Source organism: Hemicordylus capensis, chromosome 2 (genome assembly GCF_027244095.1).
Source record: "Hemicordylus capensis ecotype Gifberg chromosome 2, rHemCap1.1.pri, whole genome shotgun sequence".
In the NCBI taxonomy this organism is placed as follows: Eukaryota; Metazoa; Chordata; class Lepidosauria; order Squamata; family Cordylidae; genus Hemicordylus; species Hemicordylus capensis.
In genome coordinates, this window is record NC_069658.1 from 15,343,322 (window position 1) to 15,360,333 (window position 17,012).

The window sequence follows — 17,012 nt, forward strand, 5'->3', positions numbered from 1 at the left end:
ACTTATAACATAGGAAGCCACCATATACTGAGTCAGACCATTGGTCTATCTAGCTCAGTATTGTCTTCACAGACTGGCAGCGGCTTCTCCAAGGTTGCAGGCAGGAATCTCTCTCAGCCCTGTCTTGAAGATGCTGCCAGGGAGGGAACTTGGAACCTTCTGCTCTTCCCAGAGCGGCTCCATCCCCTGAGGGGAATATCTCACACATCAAGTCTCCCCTTCATATGCAACCAGGGTAGACCCTGCTTAGCTAAGGGGACAAGTCATGCTTGCTACCACAAGACCAGCTCTTCTCTTGTGGAAAGAGAAACAGATCAGCATTTTAGTTTTTCAGTTGTACAACTCTCCCTGTGGCAAGAAGAGCAGAGGAGGATGCGCACGAGCTTGTTCCCTCTTTCCACCTCCCTCCCTCTTCCTCCCCCTCCTGGTACAATCTTCTGCAGGGGTTCTCAAACTTGGACCCTTAGATGATGTTGGACTACAACTCCCAACATTCCCAGCCACAAAGGGGATAATGGTGATCATTACACACTGGCTGACTTCCTGGAGGATGTTGCGCAGGCACGAGGAGGCTGTTGCGCAGGCATGTTTTGCTAAGTCTGAAGCTTGCATTCCAGAGAAGTGTTGCATTACTGCTTTGCATGCCTGTGCAACAGTTGCACAGTCTGCAGCACCCCTTGTCTGTTTCAAAGAGAACTTTGGCACAAGGGTGCCATTCCTCAAGACCTGCTCTGCTTCGACCCTCCTGCAGATGTTGGCCTACAACCAGGGCCGCTGAGAGCAGGTTGGGGCCCTGGTGAGAAAAGAATTGCGAGCCCCTTAGCTGCCATTGTGAGGCCCGCCGCTGCAAGGCCGAACCACCGATTTTAAAATAACCGTGAATGGCCAGGGGGTGGGGGGTGAGCTGAACACCCCCTGTGGCGGCGGGTGGAGCAGGAGCGGCCATGGAGCTTGACTGTCCGGCTCAGCAGCCCTTGAGAACTGCGAGGCACACCTGCACAGTTTGAATCAAGCATTATTTATTTATTTATTTATCAAATTTGTGCACCGCCCCAATCTTTCATCTCTGGGCGATTTACAATGACATAAAACCAGTTAAAACATATACAAAAACTTTAAAACAATTTAACCATTTAAAAACAACCAGAAATTAAAACCCAAAGATATTAGGAAGCTGAGAAAGCTTGGGCGAAAAGATGGGTTTTCAGGTGTTTTTTGAAAATTGCCAGCGATGGGGAAGACCGTATCTCAGCAGGGAGCGCATTCCACAATCTCGGGGCAGAGACAGAGAAAGCCCGTCTCTGTGTAGCCACCAAATGAGTTGGCGGTAACTGGAGACAGACCTCCTTAGATGATCTCAATGGGTGGTGGGGCTTGTAATGAAGAAGACGCTCTCTTGAATACCCAGGGCCTAAGCTGTTTAGGGCTTTGTAAGTTATAACTAGCACTTTGTATTTTGTCCGGAAACCGCTCCTGCTGTGCCTGCCACTGCCATGGGGCGGGGGGTGCTTGGCTCATACTCCACCCCGGCCACACAAATGGCGGCTAGAATTATTTGAAAGATCCGTGGTTTGGCCTCGTGGCAGCGGGGCAGGCACAGGGTGGCAGCAGGAGGCAAGACAAAAACATATGCAACATAGTCAGGTCCCGGGCCCCCTTCCAGACTGCCAGGCCCCGGTAATCTGTACCGGCTCCCCCCACCGTCGGCCCTGCCTACAACTCCCATAATCCCTGACTATTGGCTATTGTGGCTGGGGATTATGGAAGTTGTAGCCCAAAAACAGCTGGGGGCCAAAGCTGAGTAGGCCTGCTCAAGACCCTGCTTTTTAGGACCACTATGCTATCTCCTTGTGCTGGGGCAACTTTGTTCATCAAGCAAGTACTTCGTTAGGATGTCAGTCGCTGCTCTTCGTTGCCTTGTGCATAGATTTCAACCGTCCGTGTTTCAAACCTGCATCAGCAGCTGAAAACACCCTGATAAATCTCATGGGATATCCTCATCCCAACCCCCAAATGTTTAGCCTTTGCTTTTGGTTTTTCCTCTCCTCTTCTCCCACTTACTTCAACTTTGATTCCTCTGTATCTTGCTGCCTGCCTCTTGCCACAGGCATGTTTTGCTCTCTCCTCTTCTCATCTATCCAGTCCTGGTCTTCTGCCCTTTATTTCTCTGTGTGGGTGGATGGAGCCTTTCACATCTATTAACACCGAGTGATTTTTCAGTTGCAAGTGGCAACTTGCTGCCTCTATACCTCAGCAGTGCTTAGAATCTGCGTTCCGAGTTTCTGGTGAGTGATTTTTCTCCAGGCGCCTGTCAGCCAATCTCATTTCCATTGATACCAGCTCTGAAAAACGGGGGTGGAGAGGGGGAGAGAAAAAGAGGCCGTCAGATTGAACATCCACTGTGGCCCAGTAGATCTTGCCCTGGATTTGGTGGTGGGGGGACCCAGGTTCAAATTATTTATTGTTAATGGATGGGATCCAGATCAAGTAGTGACTGAGCAGCATTGTAAATGAGACAAGTTAGTCCTGACTAACTTAAAGCCCACTAACTTCAACGGACTTCATCACGACTGAGTCTGCATCCTGCCTGGGAATTAGAAGAGATATTTGCTGCTCAAAGTGCCACATTAGGTGGGTAATTCTGCAATAAAATGACGCGATGTTAGAGCAGGGGAATGGTTATGTTCTGCTTGCCACACAAGCCATTATCCCTATTCAGACATTATCTTAAACCCTTGTAGAACGGGTGTACAGCGTACACTAGAAAGGAGAACTCCTGCTGCTGTAATTTATTTATTTATTTATTTTTACATTTATATACCGCCTTTCGTTAAAAGACAACCCCAAGGTGGTTTACAAAAGTTAAAACATACAATAAAAAGGCAATAAAAACATCAAGCTAAAAAATATAAAAACAGGCATAAAAACAATACAACAGGTAATGGGCACGAATTGTCCCCTTTGGCAAGTAGGGTCCACCCTGGTTTGCATTTGGATGGGTGACTACATGTGAGCACTGTCGGCTATAAGATATCGGGGACTTAGAGATCAGTGGTAGAGCATCTGCTTGCATGAGAAAGACCCTAGGTTCACTCCCTGGCATCTCCAGGTAACAGCTGGGAGAAAATCTTGCATGAGCCACTGCCAGACTGGGTAGACAATACTGAGCTAGATGGACCAATGGTCTGACTGTATAAGGCTGTCTCGGTATAAGGCAGACATGGGGTCTGACTCTGTATAAGATGGACCATTGGGTCTGACTATGTATAAGGCAGCTTCCTATGTTCCTGTGTCCCCAAGTATATATATATACCTGTGCACAGCTACAGCGACTCACATATTATGTTGTACAGCAATGCACTTCCCATGTGTTTCAGGGGCCTGTACCCGGGTTCAGTTTTAAAACGTACAGTCATTCGCAGAAAAACATGTTCAAGTGGACAGTCGTCTGTAATCCCTGAACAGGGCATGTGTTGTGGTGGGCAAAGCAGTCTGACTGCTCTGCATATTAAGACGGCTGCAGTGAACACCATCACTTGCCTGCACGAAACAGTGTAATACGGGTTCTCAAACTTGGGTCCCCAGATGTAGGACTACAGCTCCCATCATCCCCAGACACAATGCCCTTTGTAGGGCTGTAGTCCAACAACATTTGGGAACTCAAGTTGGAGAACCACAAGCATGAATTGTCCCCCATGCTAAGCAGGATCTGCCCTGGTTTGCATTTGAATGGGAGACTACATGTGTGGACACTGTAAGATATTCCCCATAAAGCGGATGGGGCAGCTTTGGGAAGAGCATCTCCATGCAGAAGGTTCCAAGTTCCCTCCTTGGCAGCATCTCCAATATAGAGCTGAGAGGGATTCCTGCCTGCAACCTTGGAGAAGCTGCTGCCAGTCTGGGTAGACAATACTGAGCTAGATAGACCATTGGGGTCTCGGTATAAGGCAGCTTCCCACATTCCTATGACATCATAGACTTGTGTGAATGCGACATTACATGTGCTAGGCCTTCAAGGGTTAGCAATTTTCTGTAAGTCTGTGACTTTGTCCCTATCACAGGTGTTGTCTACCTTGGGTCCCCATCATGGGAGTTGTAGTCCAACATTTGGGGACCCAGGTGAGAGAACCCCTCCCCTACCAGGTCATGCTAAATTTCTGTCTCCTCTTAAAGGTACATGCGGGGTCGTCTAAGATACGACCAAGTGAACACATTTATCGGAGAAATTAACAAGGCCGTGGCAAGCAAGTACAGGATCCTTCAACAGCCAACCAGAGCCTTGTCCAGAGCTGACAAGAATCTCTACTTCAGGTTCCAGGAACAGGAAACGAAGGAAACAAAAGGTAATTGCATCGAAGTGTGTATTTCCGGCTGGCAAGTATCGGAAGAGCCTCTATTCATTCTAGGCTTGATACTTCTGTAGAGAGAATTTGGCGTTAAAATGTAGTTTCACTCCTGAAGGATCACCTTCTCCTGCATGAACCTGCTCAAGAATTTAGAACTTTGGCTGCCTCACTGTTCTAGATCCAGCCTCCTGGAAGGTGTGAATGGAATGCACTTTTTCTGTAAAAACTTAGGGAATGCCTTTCTGCAGAAGGCCCAACAGATTCCCTCACTGTCTATATTTCACTGTTGAACAAAGGCATTCTTGTTCAGACATATATTCTCCAGTTAATATTGCTCCACTGCTGGTTTTACTTCTCTTACCTTTAGCTGATTTTGGTTTTAAGGGGAGAAGAGCTGGTCTTGTGGTAGCAAGCATGAATTGTCCCTTTTGCTAAGCAAAGTCTGCCTTGGTTTGCATTTGGATGGGAGACTACATGTGAGTGGTGTGTTAGATAGTCCCCTTGGGGGATGGGGCCATAGCTCAGTGGAAGAGCATCTGCTTGCAGAAGGTCCCAGATTTACTCCCCGGCATCTCCAGGAGATTTGGAGAAACTCAAGTATGTAGTACACCGCTCTGGGCTCCTTGGAGGAAGAGCGGGATATAAATGTTAAAGAAAGAAAGAAAGAAAGGTAGGGCTGGGAGAGACTCCTGCTTGCAACCTTGGAATGCTGCTGCCAGTCTGTGAAGACAATACTGAGCTAGATGAAAGGGTAGGGAAATGAAATAGGGAAGAGAGCTGGTCTTGTGGTAGCAAGCATGACATGTCCCCTTAGCTAAACAGGGTCCGCTCTGGTTGCATATGAATGGGAGACTAGAAGTGTGAGCACTGGAAGATATTCCCCTCAGGGGATGGAGCCACTCTGGGAAGAGCAGAAGGTTTCAAGTTCCTTCCCTGGCTTCTCCAAGATAGGGCTGAGAGAGATTACTGCCTGCAACCTTGGAGAAGTCTCTGCCAGTCTGTGAAGACAATACTGAGCTAGATAGACCAATGGTCTGACTCAGTATATGGCAGCTTCCAATGTTCCTCTGCCTGTGGGGTTTGAAGGGTCGTGATGTGCTGCCAACCAAGGCTCTTGAAGCAGTCACAGCAGGAGAACTGGGGAAGAGTCAAGAAAGGAGGGGAGAAAAGGTACTTAGAGAATGTGCTGGAGAGCTGATTCCTTGGTTGTGGGGCGGGGTGGGGGAGAAAGGGGACACTTCTAACTAGTTCATGGGGAACTGAGAGATTTTCCCCTCCCTCTTTTGCTGGGGGGTTGTTATTTGCTTCCTTAGTTTGCTGGAGAAAAAAGGAATTGAGAGGGAGGAGAAGGAATTGTGCAGGGAGAAAGGGGAGGACTAGAAGCTGCTTAATTGCGGCAATCACATTGGGTGATTGACAGGCAGCACCTCTTTGGGCCGGGTGCTGCTAATTGCAGGTGCTTCGGGGCGGCAACGTTAGAGGAGGAGGAGGGAGAAGCTGCTGCCACAGCTCCATGTGTTGTCGAAGCAAGTCCGCCGGGAGCGCAGCTATCGCTTCAAGACAAGAGCCGCTTTCTCTAGCCCCCCTCCCACCCGCCAAAATGCACCATTAACCAGCCCCACCAGTGCTTCTTCCTCCTCCCCAAATTTAAGTACTTTTCCTGCCCTCCAGTGTTCGCTCAAATTTTTTTGATCCGTGTGAGGAATTTGTTCTGAGCGGCAGTATCAAGGCAGTGTGTGCACACATGCCTTCAGAATGTGGCCTTCCTGATTCAATCTAAAATTAACTGAGAGGACATCAAAAAACTTGTGAGCGCGCGCACATGCGCACGCCTTAGAGGGGACACTGCTCCCCGCCCTGCTACCTTTCCCTGCCGTGCCGTGTTGTTGGCTCTTCCCTGGCCAGAGCAGGAAGATCGACTCTCCTGCTCTGACTGCAGCAGGAGCCTATTGCAAATAGCGTGGTGTAGTGGTTAGAGTGCTGGACTAAGGCCGAGGAGACCCGTGTTCAAATCCCCATTCAGCCAGGGCCGGATTAAGCTAGTGTGGGGCCTGTAGCATATGTTATAAAGGGGCCCTAAATTTTAAAATATGCACATAAATATTAAAATATAAATTATTTACTTGCATAGTAAAGTAATTCAATTTTTTCATTTGCTATATTTTGGAGTATGGGAGATAAAGCCACAAACTCACATTTACTGCAACAGTGAACATTCATATACCTTTTTTCAATCAAACTTCTCAAAGTGGTTTACATAGAAAAATAAAGAGTGGATAGATGATTCTCTGTCTCCAAAGGGCTCACACTCTAAAAAGAAAAATGTGGTAGGCACCAGCAACAGCCACTGGACAAATGCTGTGCTGGGTCTTCTCTTAAAAAGCACATTTAGCAGAAAAGGGATATTTTATCTAACATGGACCAAATACAACAGGTAAAGTTTTAACTTTAATTCCCAGTTGGAAGCCAGGTGTGCAGGGCCCTCAAAAACGCAGCGCCCGTAGCAAATGCAACATTCGCTACTATGTTAATCTGCCATAGCATTCAGTCAAATACTTGCTGGGTGACTCTGAGCCAGTCACTTCTCTCTCAGCCTAAGCTACTTCACAGGGTTGTTGAGAGGAGAAAAGTATGTAGTACACCGCTCTGGGCTCCTTGGAGGAAGAGCGGGATATGAATTGTTTTTTTTTAAAAAGCTAGGGGCATGCATGCACCCTGATGCCATAGCGCAGGTATGCCTGCTGCTATTTTCAGTAGGGCTCTTGCTGCAGCCAGAGTGGGGGAAGTGGCACTTTTGCTTGCAGGAGGGAGCCGATTTTCCCAATCTGGTGGCAGTGATGGGGAAAGGCGGCAGTGGGGGGTGGGAGCAGCCGTCATGGGCAGGGGGGAAAGTGGTGGGGGCAGGGTGTAGAAGCCAGCAGCGGCAACAGACAAAGAAGAATGCGCGGCCTCTTGCAAATGCTGCATGAGGGACTTGAATTTTATGCGCACACACTCAGCTTAGAGGGAACAGTGGTTGCCACTGAAGTGAGCATCCTCCTCCAGCACCTTCCTCTATCGCTGCTGCCCAGTATAGGTGACTACAAATATATATTTTCTAGGCACAGCCAGCCCTGTTGAGAGCTGGGGGGTGGTCTAGGTGCTAGCTGTCAATATTTAGGTAATCTCGACCCTTGGTTTCAGAAGAAAAGGACACTGACTGTCCAGTCTGCTGATGGGAAATACTCTACTTGGAGCTAGGAGGCAGGCTATATGAAATCCAGGGATGGGTGTGTGTAGACAGTGGTCTGTATACAGGTGGGTTCCATTCCCATAGATTACCACAGGTAACGAAACCATGGATAATGATGTATGTCTATGGGAATGCGGGGGTTGCATTCCCAGGCTTAAACCCCCCCAGTTGCCCCCCAAACATGAAAGCAGGCCAATTAAAGTTCGCTACCAGCAGACCAATTAAAGTGCGCTGCTCGACAGGTCTCCTGGCAGCCAGCAATGCCACCCCCACCCCCCCCAAAGTCACAATTGTTTCCAGTTTTTATTATTATTATTATTATTTTTTACTAAATGAGCCACAAAATGGCGGCCGGAAATTAGCTCCACAGTCATTTTGGGCCTTCTAGGAACTGCAGACACATGGGTTTTAACCTTTTTATATCTACAGATAAGGAGGTTGGATGTCTATTTAACTCCCGTGGATATGTAAACCGTAAATAGCCAATTGTGAGAACAGCCGTACTGAGGATTCTGCATACAATCCTCGGTGTTCTTAAGAAATCATTGAATACACATCAATCAATCATCTTTATTTTGGTCAAACACCAGACACAACAACATACAATTAGTATAACCAACACAAGACATCTTTTCAAGAAAAAACAAACTTCTCAGCTATACAAATTACTGGAGTCTAAAATAAAGTTTAAAATCTTCCAATCTATATATATAATTCTCTAAGACATACCCGTGGCTAATCCCATCCGTTGCAGCTCTCACAAGAAGTGATTGGGCAGTGGGGATTCCATATGCAGATAGGGAGGAGGAGCCTGTGAGAGCAGAAGCACAATGGTGATTGGGCAGTGGGGATTCCATATGCAGTCAGGGAGGAGGAGCCTGTGATGGTTAAGGTCAGTTGGAATGCAACTGTTACTGTTTAAAAGGTGTTCTTGATTGTAGAGGAGAGGAATCTCTCTCCCTATAAAAGGATAGTGGGCAGGGGTCTGCGAAGAGAGGAGTCATGAGGGAGAAAAGAGCCCCTTCAGAAGGAGGTGGCTACCATTGTGTGGATTAGATGAGGGAACAAGATGAACAAGATCTGTTAACTCAGGAAGGGAGAGAGAGAAAGAGAGAGAGAGAGAGAGAGAGAGAGAGAGATGGGAAGAAAGACAGAAGGGATGAGTGGGTGGAGGAGAGAGAGAGAAGGAAGGACGGAGGACAGGCCTGAGCCTGTCAGCGGCCTGAAGGGAACAAGTGGCCATGGCAGTGCCTATTGGCAGCAAGGAAGGGCCCAGTCAACCACTGCTGCTATTTGGGGCTACCAAAGCCATTGGCGGAGGGAGGTAGGGAGGTAGGCAAGGGACAGGCCCGGGCCTGTCAGTGGCCTGAGGGGAACGAGCAGCCATGGTGGTGGCGGCAGCAAGGAAGGCAGCAACTGCTGCTGCTTCTGTGTGGAGGAGCAGGAGTGGGGCTTGGGTGAGGGTGGGGAGGTCTCTGGGGATATGGGGCTGCAGCTTGGCCAATAGGCTCCACAACACTGCAGCCACAATCAAGAGGGGTGAGGAGGATGGAAACAACCGGATGGAGGAGGAGGAGCAGGAGTGCTGCTCAGGTGAGGGTGGAGAGATCTCTGAGGTGAGGGGGGCTGTTGCGGGGTGTGTGTGAGGGGAGCAATCAAGTACTAACACGCAGATGCTCTGCGTTGGTTAAGCTAGTTCTAATGATTAATTATAAACAAATCTCAGACATGTCTCTTTAGAGATGCTTTTTACTCTCTAACCTACTTTCACTTTTTAATGTGAAACATTTTAAAATTTGTAACTTTTAAATGTGGTTTTAGCCTGTTTTAAACTTTTTAAATATTAATGATTTTTTGTTCTATATCTATTATATTAATTCTCCTGGGTGTGCCTTGGAATGTGCATCCCAGAGCCCAGCTGATTGGCTGGGAGGTGGACGCGCCTGATTGGTTGGTTGAGGTGCACCTGGGAGGATTGGTTGCCGCAGCGGCCCGGCCATGGAGGCCAGAGGTGGTGGGCCCGGCCCAGCTGTGGAGGCAAGGCCCAGGAAGGGGGGGGGAAGAAAGTGGGGGGTGGGGCAGAAGTGGCAATGGGGAGGAGAGGTGACTGGGCCCGGAAGCAGAGACTGGGGCAGAAGAGCGGGGAGAGGTAACCACCAGCCCCAAAGAGCGCACAGATGCTCTGTGTGGGGTCGGCTAGTTGTATCTATTTTATTAATGTTGTAAGCCACCCCCACACTAGTATACTGGAAGATAGGCATATACATATTTTAAATCAATACATAGATACATGTGTAAGCCAGCCCTTAATGAGATCTTGATCATACGGTGTTGTGTTCTGTCAAGGATGATTTTTATTTTTTTATTTTTAACAGTTCCATAGCAAGGCAGCACTTAGCAGGTGCAGTTTTGCTGGTGCTGCAGCACACTGTGGGGTAAAACAGCACCTGTGGAACTCCTGCCTGTCTCAGCACTTAACAACCAGCAAGTCCTGTCTTAGGTGGACTATGGCAAGACAATTCTGCTTTAGAGGTCCTTAGGAAAAATAGTAAAATGTTGGTAGACTTTACTCCATATTAGTGGCCAGTAAATGATCCCCTTAAGTAACCCCTTAACCCCTGCTAACTGGGCAAAGAGGCACCTTTTACCGTGGTGATTCTCTTTATTTAGCAGGGGGAGAGTAACTGGCCCTATCCACCCCCAGCATAGTACTTCCAGTGACTGTTGCTGGTGTCTATCTTATGTTTCATTTTAGAATGTGAGCCCTTTGGGGACAGGGAGCCATCTTATTTATTTATTGTTCTCTTTGTAAACCGCCCTTAGCTATTTTTGGAAGGGCGGTGTAGAAATCAAAATAATAATAATAATTAATAAAGTATAATTTAGGCTGCATATAGAGGTTTTTCATTTTTTATTGTTCTGGAGACGAATGTGCTAGAAACAGAGGTGGATCTACTCCTTATAGTGATTTAAAGGGGGGAAAGCAACTGAATAGCTGAGGAGGAAGATCTCATTTTCAATTTGGTGTGTAAAATAGCATTTGAGGCTTCATATAAATAGCCCTTGCCCAAGCAGCATTGCTCAGTTTAAATTCTGTCCTCCATCTGTGTGTATACAGTTTTTTATATACAGTTTTTCTGCCAAAGGATTATATTTTATAATAAATTATAAAACAGGATGCTGGACTAGAAGATGGGTCTTGGGCCAGATCCAGCAGGGCTGTTCTTATGTTCTTAAGTTGTTCTAGTAAGAACTAATCTGCCTACTTTCCTTTCACTATCTCTACAACTGGACTAAATTAGGTACAAATTGAGTTCCTCAAGTTAGATGTCTTACACCTTAAATGTTCATTTGTCCGCCATCTTGGATTGGGGTGGATGATATCATTACAAACTACACCACTGAGGTGTCCCTGTGTGTCACTCTTATCTCAAATGATGTCATTGAGGTTTCCGCAAATTCCCATACAGCTGTACAGTGAGGGAAATAAGTATTTGATCCCCTGCTGATTTTGTCCGTTTGCCTTCTGACACAGAAATGACCAGGCTATAATTGGAATGGTAGGTTTATTGTAGCTGTGAGAGACAGAATAACAACAAACAAACCCTCAAAAGCCCAGTGCCCAAGAGTCAGCGATGGATTTGCATTGTAGTGAGGGAAATAAGTATTCGATCCCTTCACAAAAGATGTCTTAGTACTTGGTGGCAAAACCCTTGTTGGCAATCACAGAGGTCAGACGTTTCTTGTAGTTGGCCACCAGGTTTGCACACAACCCAGGAGGGATGTTGTCCCACTCCTCTTTGCAGATCCTCTCCAAGTCAGAAAGGTTTCGAGGCTGATGTTTGGCAACCCGAACCTTCAGCTCCCTCCACAGATTTTCTATGGGATTAAGGTCTGGAGACTGGCTGGGCCACTCCAGGACCTTCATGTGCTTCTTCTTGAGCCACTCCTTTGTTGCCTTGGCTGTGTGTTTTGGGTCATTGTCATGCTGGAATACCCATCCACGACCCATTCTCAATGCCCTGGCTGAGGGAAGGAGGTGCTCACCCAAGATCTGACGGTACATGGTCCCGTCCATCGTCCCTTCGATGCGGTGAAGGTGTCCTGTCCCCTTAGCAGAAAAACACCCCCAAAGCATAATGTGTCCACCTCCATGTTTGACGGTGGGGATGGTGTTCTTGGGCTCATAGGCAGCATTCCTCCTCCTCCACACACGGCGAGTTGAGTTGATGCCAAAGAGCTCGATTTTGGTCTCATCTGACCACAACACTTTCGCCCAGTTCTCCTCTGGATCATTCAGATGTGCATTGGCAAACTGCAGACGGGCCTGTACATGTGCTGCCTTGAGCAGGGGGACCTTGCGGGCACTGCAAGATTTCAGTCCTTCACGGCGTAGTGTGTTACCAATTGTTTTCTTGGTGACTATGGTTCCAGCTGCCCTGAGATCACTGACAAGTCCCCCCCGTGTAGTTCTGGGCTGCTTTGTCACCGTTCTCATGATCATTGCAACTCCACGAGGTGAGATCTTGCATGGAGCCCCAGACCGAGGGAGATTGACAGTTATTTTGTGTTTCTTCCATTTGCGAGTTATCGTGCCAACTGTAGTCACCTTCTCACCAAGCTGCTTGGCGATAGTCTTGTAGCCCAGTCCAGCCTTGTGCAGGTCTACAACCTTGTCCCTGACATCCTTCGACAGCTCTTTGGTCTTGGGCATGGTGGTGAGTTTGGAAGCTGAGCGATTGCTTGCTTCTATGGACAGGTGTCTTTTATACAGGTACTGTAACAAGCTAGGATTAGGAGCACTCCCTTACAGAGGGTGTTCCTCATCTCAGCTCGTTACCTGCATATAGTGAAAAGACACCTGGGAGCCTGAAATCTTGCTGGTTGATAGGGGATCGAATACTTATTTCCCTCACTACAATGAAAATCCATCGCTGACTTTTGGGCACTGGGCTTCTGAGGGTTTGTTTGTTGTTGTTCAGTCTCTCACAGCTACAATAAACCTACCATTCCAATTATAGCCTGGTCATTTCTGTGTCAGAGGGCAAACGGGCAAAATCAGCAGGGGATCAAATACTTATTTCCCTCACTGTAGCAAATTTGGTTCAAATCGGTTAGGCGGTTCACAAGTTAGCCAATTTGTGCCTCACATGTTTACGCATCTGCTATCTTCAATCAGGGTGGATGGACATCATCACAAATGAAACCACTGAGGTGTCCCTACAACTGTACCTGATTTGGTTCATATTGGTCCAGGTGTTGTGAAGTTGATAGGGCAGGACACACACATGGACACACCAAATGCTGGGTGATCTCATAACTTAAACCCTGCTAACTTGGCAAAGAGGCACCTTTTAACGCGGTGGTTCTCTTTGTTTAGCAGGGGGAGAGTAACTGGCCCTATTCACCCCCAGCACAGTACCTCCAGTGACTGTTGCTGGTTGTCTATCTTATGTTTCTTTTAGACTGTGAGCCCTTTGGAGAGCCTTTCTTTCTTTCTTTCTTTCTTTCTTTCTTTCTTTCTTTCTTTCTTATTTATTTATTTATTGAGCCCATCTTATTTATTTATTTATTTATTATTTCTCTGTGTAAACCACCCTGAGCCATTTTTGGAAAGGCAGTATATAAATTGAATAAGTAAAAATAAAAATAAAAAGCCTACTGGAAAATAGGCTAAAAATGGCTTACACTCTTACGGCACCTGTGGAACTCTTACCTGTCTTTGTTGAAGAGTGGGTCCCCAGATGTTATATATTCATATATAATATTTGATTAAAAAGGGAAGAAGAATTTATCTAGGAACCAACTTTTTTAGATCACTATACTGGGCAGAAATACGAATACAAATAATAAATATATAATTTATATATACTGGGCAGGAACCCAGTGCTGGTTAGTCTCAGTTGAGCTAATGGGTCGCCTCCCCTGGAGATGCAGCTTGCTGGAATGGCCTCTGATCTGATATAAATACAGTTTCCTACTTGCTTACATATGAAACAGCTTTATGTTGCATCAGATTCTTAGTCTATCTAGCTCAGTACTGTCTACATTGACTGGCAGCAGTTCTCTGGAGTTTCAGGCAGGGGTCTTTCCCACCCCTACCTTTTTGTGCAAAGCAGGTGTTCTATCCTTGAGCATTTCCATCATGCTGTCCATTAGTGTGGCCAAGAGATGGAACAAAGGATGAGACTAATCAGGCAGAACCCTCTAAACAAACACTAGAAGTCCTTGCAGTAGGCAAGCTCTCCCTACCCATGCTGCCTGTCATAATGAGAGGCATTTTACTGTTGGAGCTAGGGCCCTGGCAGCATCAGCTCTCAGCTGCAATGTCTCATAGTGACCACTGGAGGGGGGAGTTAGGGTCATGGATAAAAGTGCTGGACTCCTCTTTGTTCTTCCAGTGTTAGTCTCCATTTTGTCTCTCCAGAGATGGCTGTTTGTTTTGGTCTCTCTCTTCAGCCATGAGCTACAGCTGAAATTAAGCTGCAGGTTTTTTCACATTTGTTTGTAACCTTTTCTTTCAATAAATCCTTGTAGTTCCTTGATACTAAAGAACTGTCTCAAAACCTCTTGCTTCGCTTTTTTTCTCACCAAACTGGTTTTGCTTTGCTATTTGGGGACTGAACTGCCATTCTTTTCCTACATTTAATAGGGTTTCTTCCTCCACCACCACCACCCCTGGCAAATGCTGGGGGATTTACTACAAGTTATCGACTGAAAGGTTTCCTGGCTGTTTATCTACTGTGCTTTCAACAGTTCCAGTGTTTTAGAGGCAAATTTTAATTCTGCAGAATTTTCTCATGGACATTTGAGAAATGCTCTATGTGGCTTGCCTGCTTCCTGCCTCTCGGTTTGACCTCTGCACCCTCCCTTTCACTTGTATGCCCTCCTCCCTCTCAGACACACAATCATAGGCCTGACTTACAGAAGCAGTAGAATGGAATATACTAGATCAGATTGCAGATGGGGAGGATACCCTTTTTAGCTCTGTATGTATGTATTTGTATATATGTTTGTATATAGCACCATGTTCATAATGCTTTGCAAAGGGAGGCAACAGAGGGAAAGCGAGCGAAGTGGAAGCAGGAAAAAAAGATGACTGTGTAATTATTTCATGTACACTTGCTTAGGGTTTTTTGTTTATGCATTTTATTGCAATACATCTCATCAACAAGCAATGCATGTGTTAATCTTGGTTTCACTTAACACAGTCTATATTTCAAACTCAGAACAAAACACTCACCTAGTCCTGTGTCACTTTTCTGTTTGAAAAAGAAGGAAGCCGGGAGGGGTAAAAATAAACCACACACCCCTGATACATAAATAAAATAACACACTAGTCAAAATTAGCTATGCAAAGAGTGACATGGAGAATTAATATTAAAATTTAATTTAATTTAAGAATTAAAGAGTGACATGGAGTGACATGGAGAATTAATAACTTAATTTTGCACTTAGATTTAGTTGCACTTAATTTTATTTGTTGGGTTTATACACCGCCTTTCATTCAAACAATCTCAAGGCGGTTTACAAAACATTTAAAAACAATACAAAACTATTAAACAGTTAAAACAAATATCACATTGGAAAATAAAAATACAGATCTTAATTAAAAGTTTAAAAACACACACTATAAAAATTAAATTAAAAGTTTAAATTAATTTTTTAAATTAAAAAATTAAAAGTTTAAATTAAATTAATTTGAATTAAATTAAAAATTTAATTAAAAGTTTTAAAAAATGCGCACTATAAATACATTAAAAAATATTCCCTACCTTAAAACAAAACCAAAAAAATCCTGCAAGTAGAAAACTAGCAAACCAAGAAGTAGGTTGGACTGGAGCCTTTCTTCTAGTTCTTAAACTGCAGGATATCCTAGTTCTTAAACTGCAGGATGTTTTCTAACTTTAGGAGACCATTCAAAAATTGTCTCCCTCCTGCAGTTTAGAATACATTAATTCTACTCCCCTGTGTGCATGGACCATACCATATTTACTATGAGGCAGGAACACATTTGGGGCCCCATTCAGGGCAGCGGGATGGGGAATGGACAGGTCTGATCCTGGAGGCAGTTGCTGCCTGTTGGGAAGATCGCCCCTGAGACTGAATGATGCATGCCAGTGGATAATAACTAGAGTGTCTCTGATATGACAGGCAGAAAATAGATTGGATTGCTTGGCAGCTCTTTCTGCATCCAAATTAAAATGTTGTTTTCCAGGTGAGTTCTTTATCGTGGAGGCTGACATTGAAGAGTTTACTGATCTGAAGGCAGACAAACGTTTCCACAGCATCCTGACCATCTTGCGGCACTGCCAGAGAATAAGAGAGATCCGGGGCTCAAAACTTGTGCGCTACGCCATCTGCTGAGCTGCTGTGAGACTGTCGGAGACTGGGAAGGTGTTAAGCTGCTTGACCAGCAAATTGTGTCCCACCGCCTCTACTTCTGCTTTTTGGTTTAAGCCATTTTGTTCTATGTTAGTGGCAAAATAGAAGCTTAATGAGCTGAACCTTGAATTACCCCCTAATTTTGAAGCCAGAGTTTTGGAATTGCTGAAATAACAATAAAGAGGTTTAACTGCTGGGTAAGCTGGTATCCTTGTGATCTCTTTTACTTTTACTTTAACACATTTCTAATACCACCCTACACGCAAGTCCCTGGGCGGTTCAGAGACAATCTTCCATTGCCTCTGCGATTTTTCTAGGGAAACTCTGTGGTTGCATTGCAGAGCGTTTGTGAATGAAATGTGTGCATGACATTTTACACAAGGCAAACATGGAAGCAAGTGCAAGACATGGATTTCTCCTCATAGAGTCATCTAATGAGGATCCCTCTGTTGCCTCCTAAAGTGGCCTGAAGTGGGTGTGGGGGGGATGTTGTCTGGAACCCTTGAACCAAGGCTCTGTATGGTCTGCAGTGGTTACTTATTGGCAGTGGTTCTCCAGGGTTCCAGGCTGGGGTTTTTCCTAATCCCAGCCTTAGCTGAAGATTCCACGGATTGAAGCAGGGGCCTTCCGCATGCAAACCATATCATAAGAACAGCCCTGCTGGATCAGGCCCAAGGCCCATCTAGTCCAGCATCCTGTTTCACACAGTGGCCACCAGATGCCACTGGAAGCCTACAGGCAGGAGTTGAGGGCATACCCTCTCTTCTGCTGTTACTCCCCTGCAACTGGTACTCAGAGGCATCCTGCCTTGGAGGCTGGAGGTGGCCTACAGCCCTCCGACTAGTAGCCATTGATAAACCTCTTCTCCATGAAGTTATCCAAACCCTTCTTAAAGCCATCCAGGTTGCTGGCTGTCACCACCTCTTGTGGCAGAGAATTCCACAAGTTGATTCTGCATTGTGTAAAAAAGTACTTCCGTTTGCTGGTCCTAAATTTCCTGGCAATCAATTTCATGGGATGTCCCCTGTACCATTGATCTGTAGTTCCTT

At 45.9% G+C, this 17,012-nt stretch overlaps 1 protein-coding gene across 2 annotated transcripts in view; it reads left to right on the plus strand.

Moving 5' to 3' along the window:
* SKA1 (spindle and kinetochore associated complex subunit 1) overlaps positions 1 to 16,164 on the plus strand; it is a 31,180-nt gene extending 15,016 nt beyond the window's left edge. For both annotated transcript variants that reach the window (XM_053288434.1, XM_053288433.1), the window contains exons 6-7: positions 4,174 to 4,343; positions 15,797 to 16,164. In XM_053288434.1, the coding sequence (XP_053144409.1) occupies positions 4,174 to 4,343; positions 15,797 to 15,945 (319 nt within the window). In that variant the 3' untranslated portion in view covers positions 15,946 to 16,164. The remainder of the gene's footprint in view (positions 1 to 4,173; positions 4,344 to 15,796) is intronic.
* Positions 16,165 to 17,012: the final 848 nt, after the last annotated feature.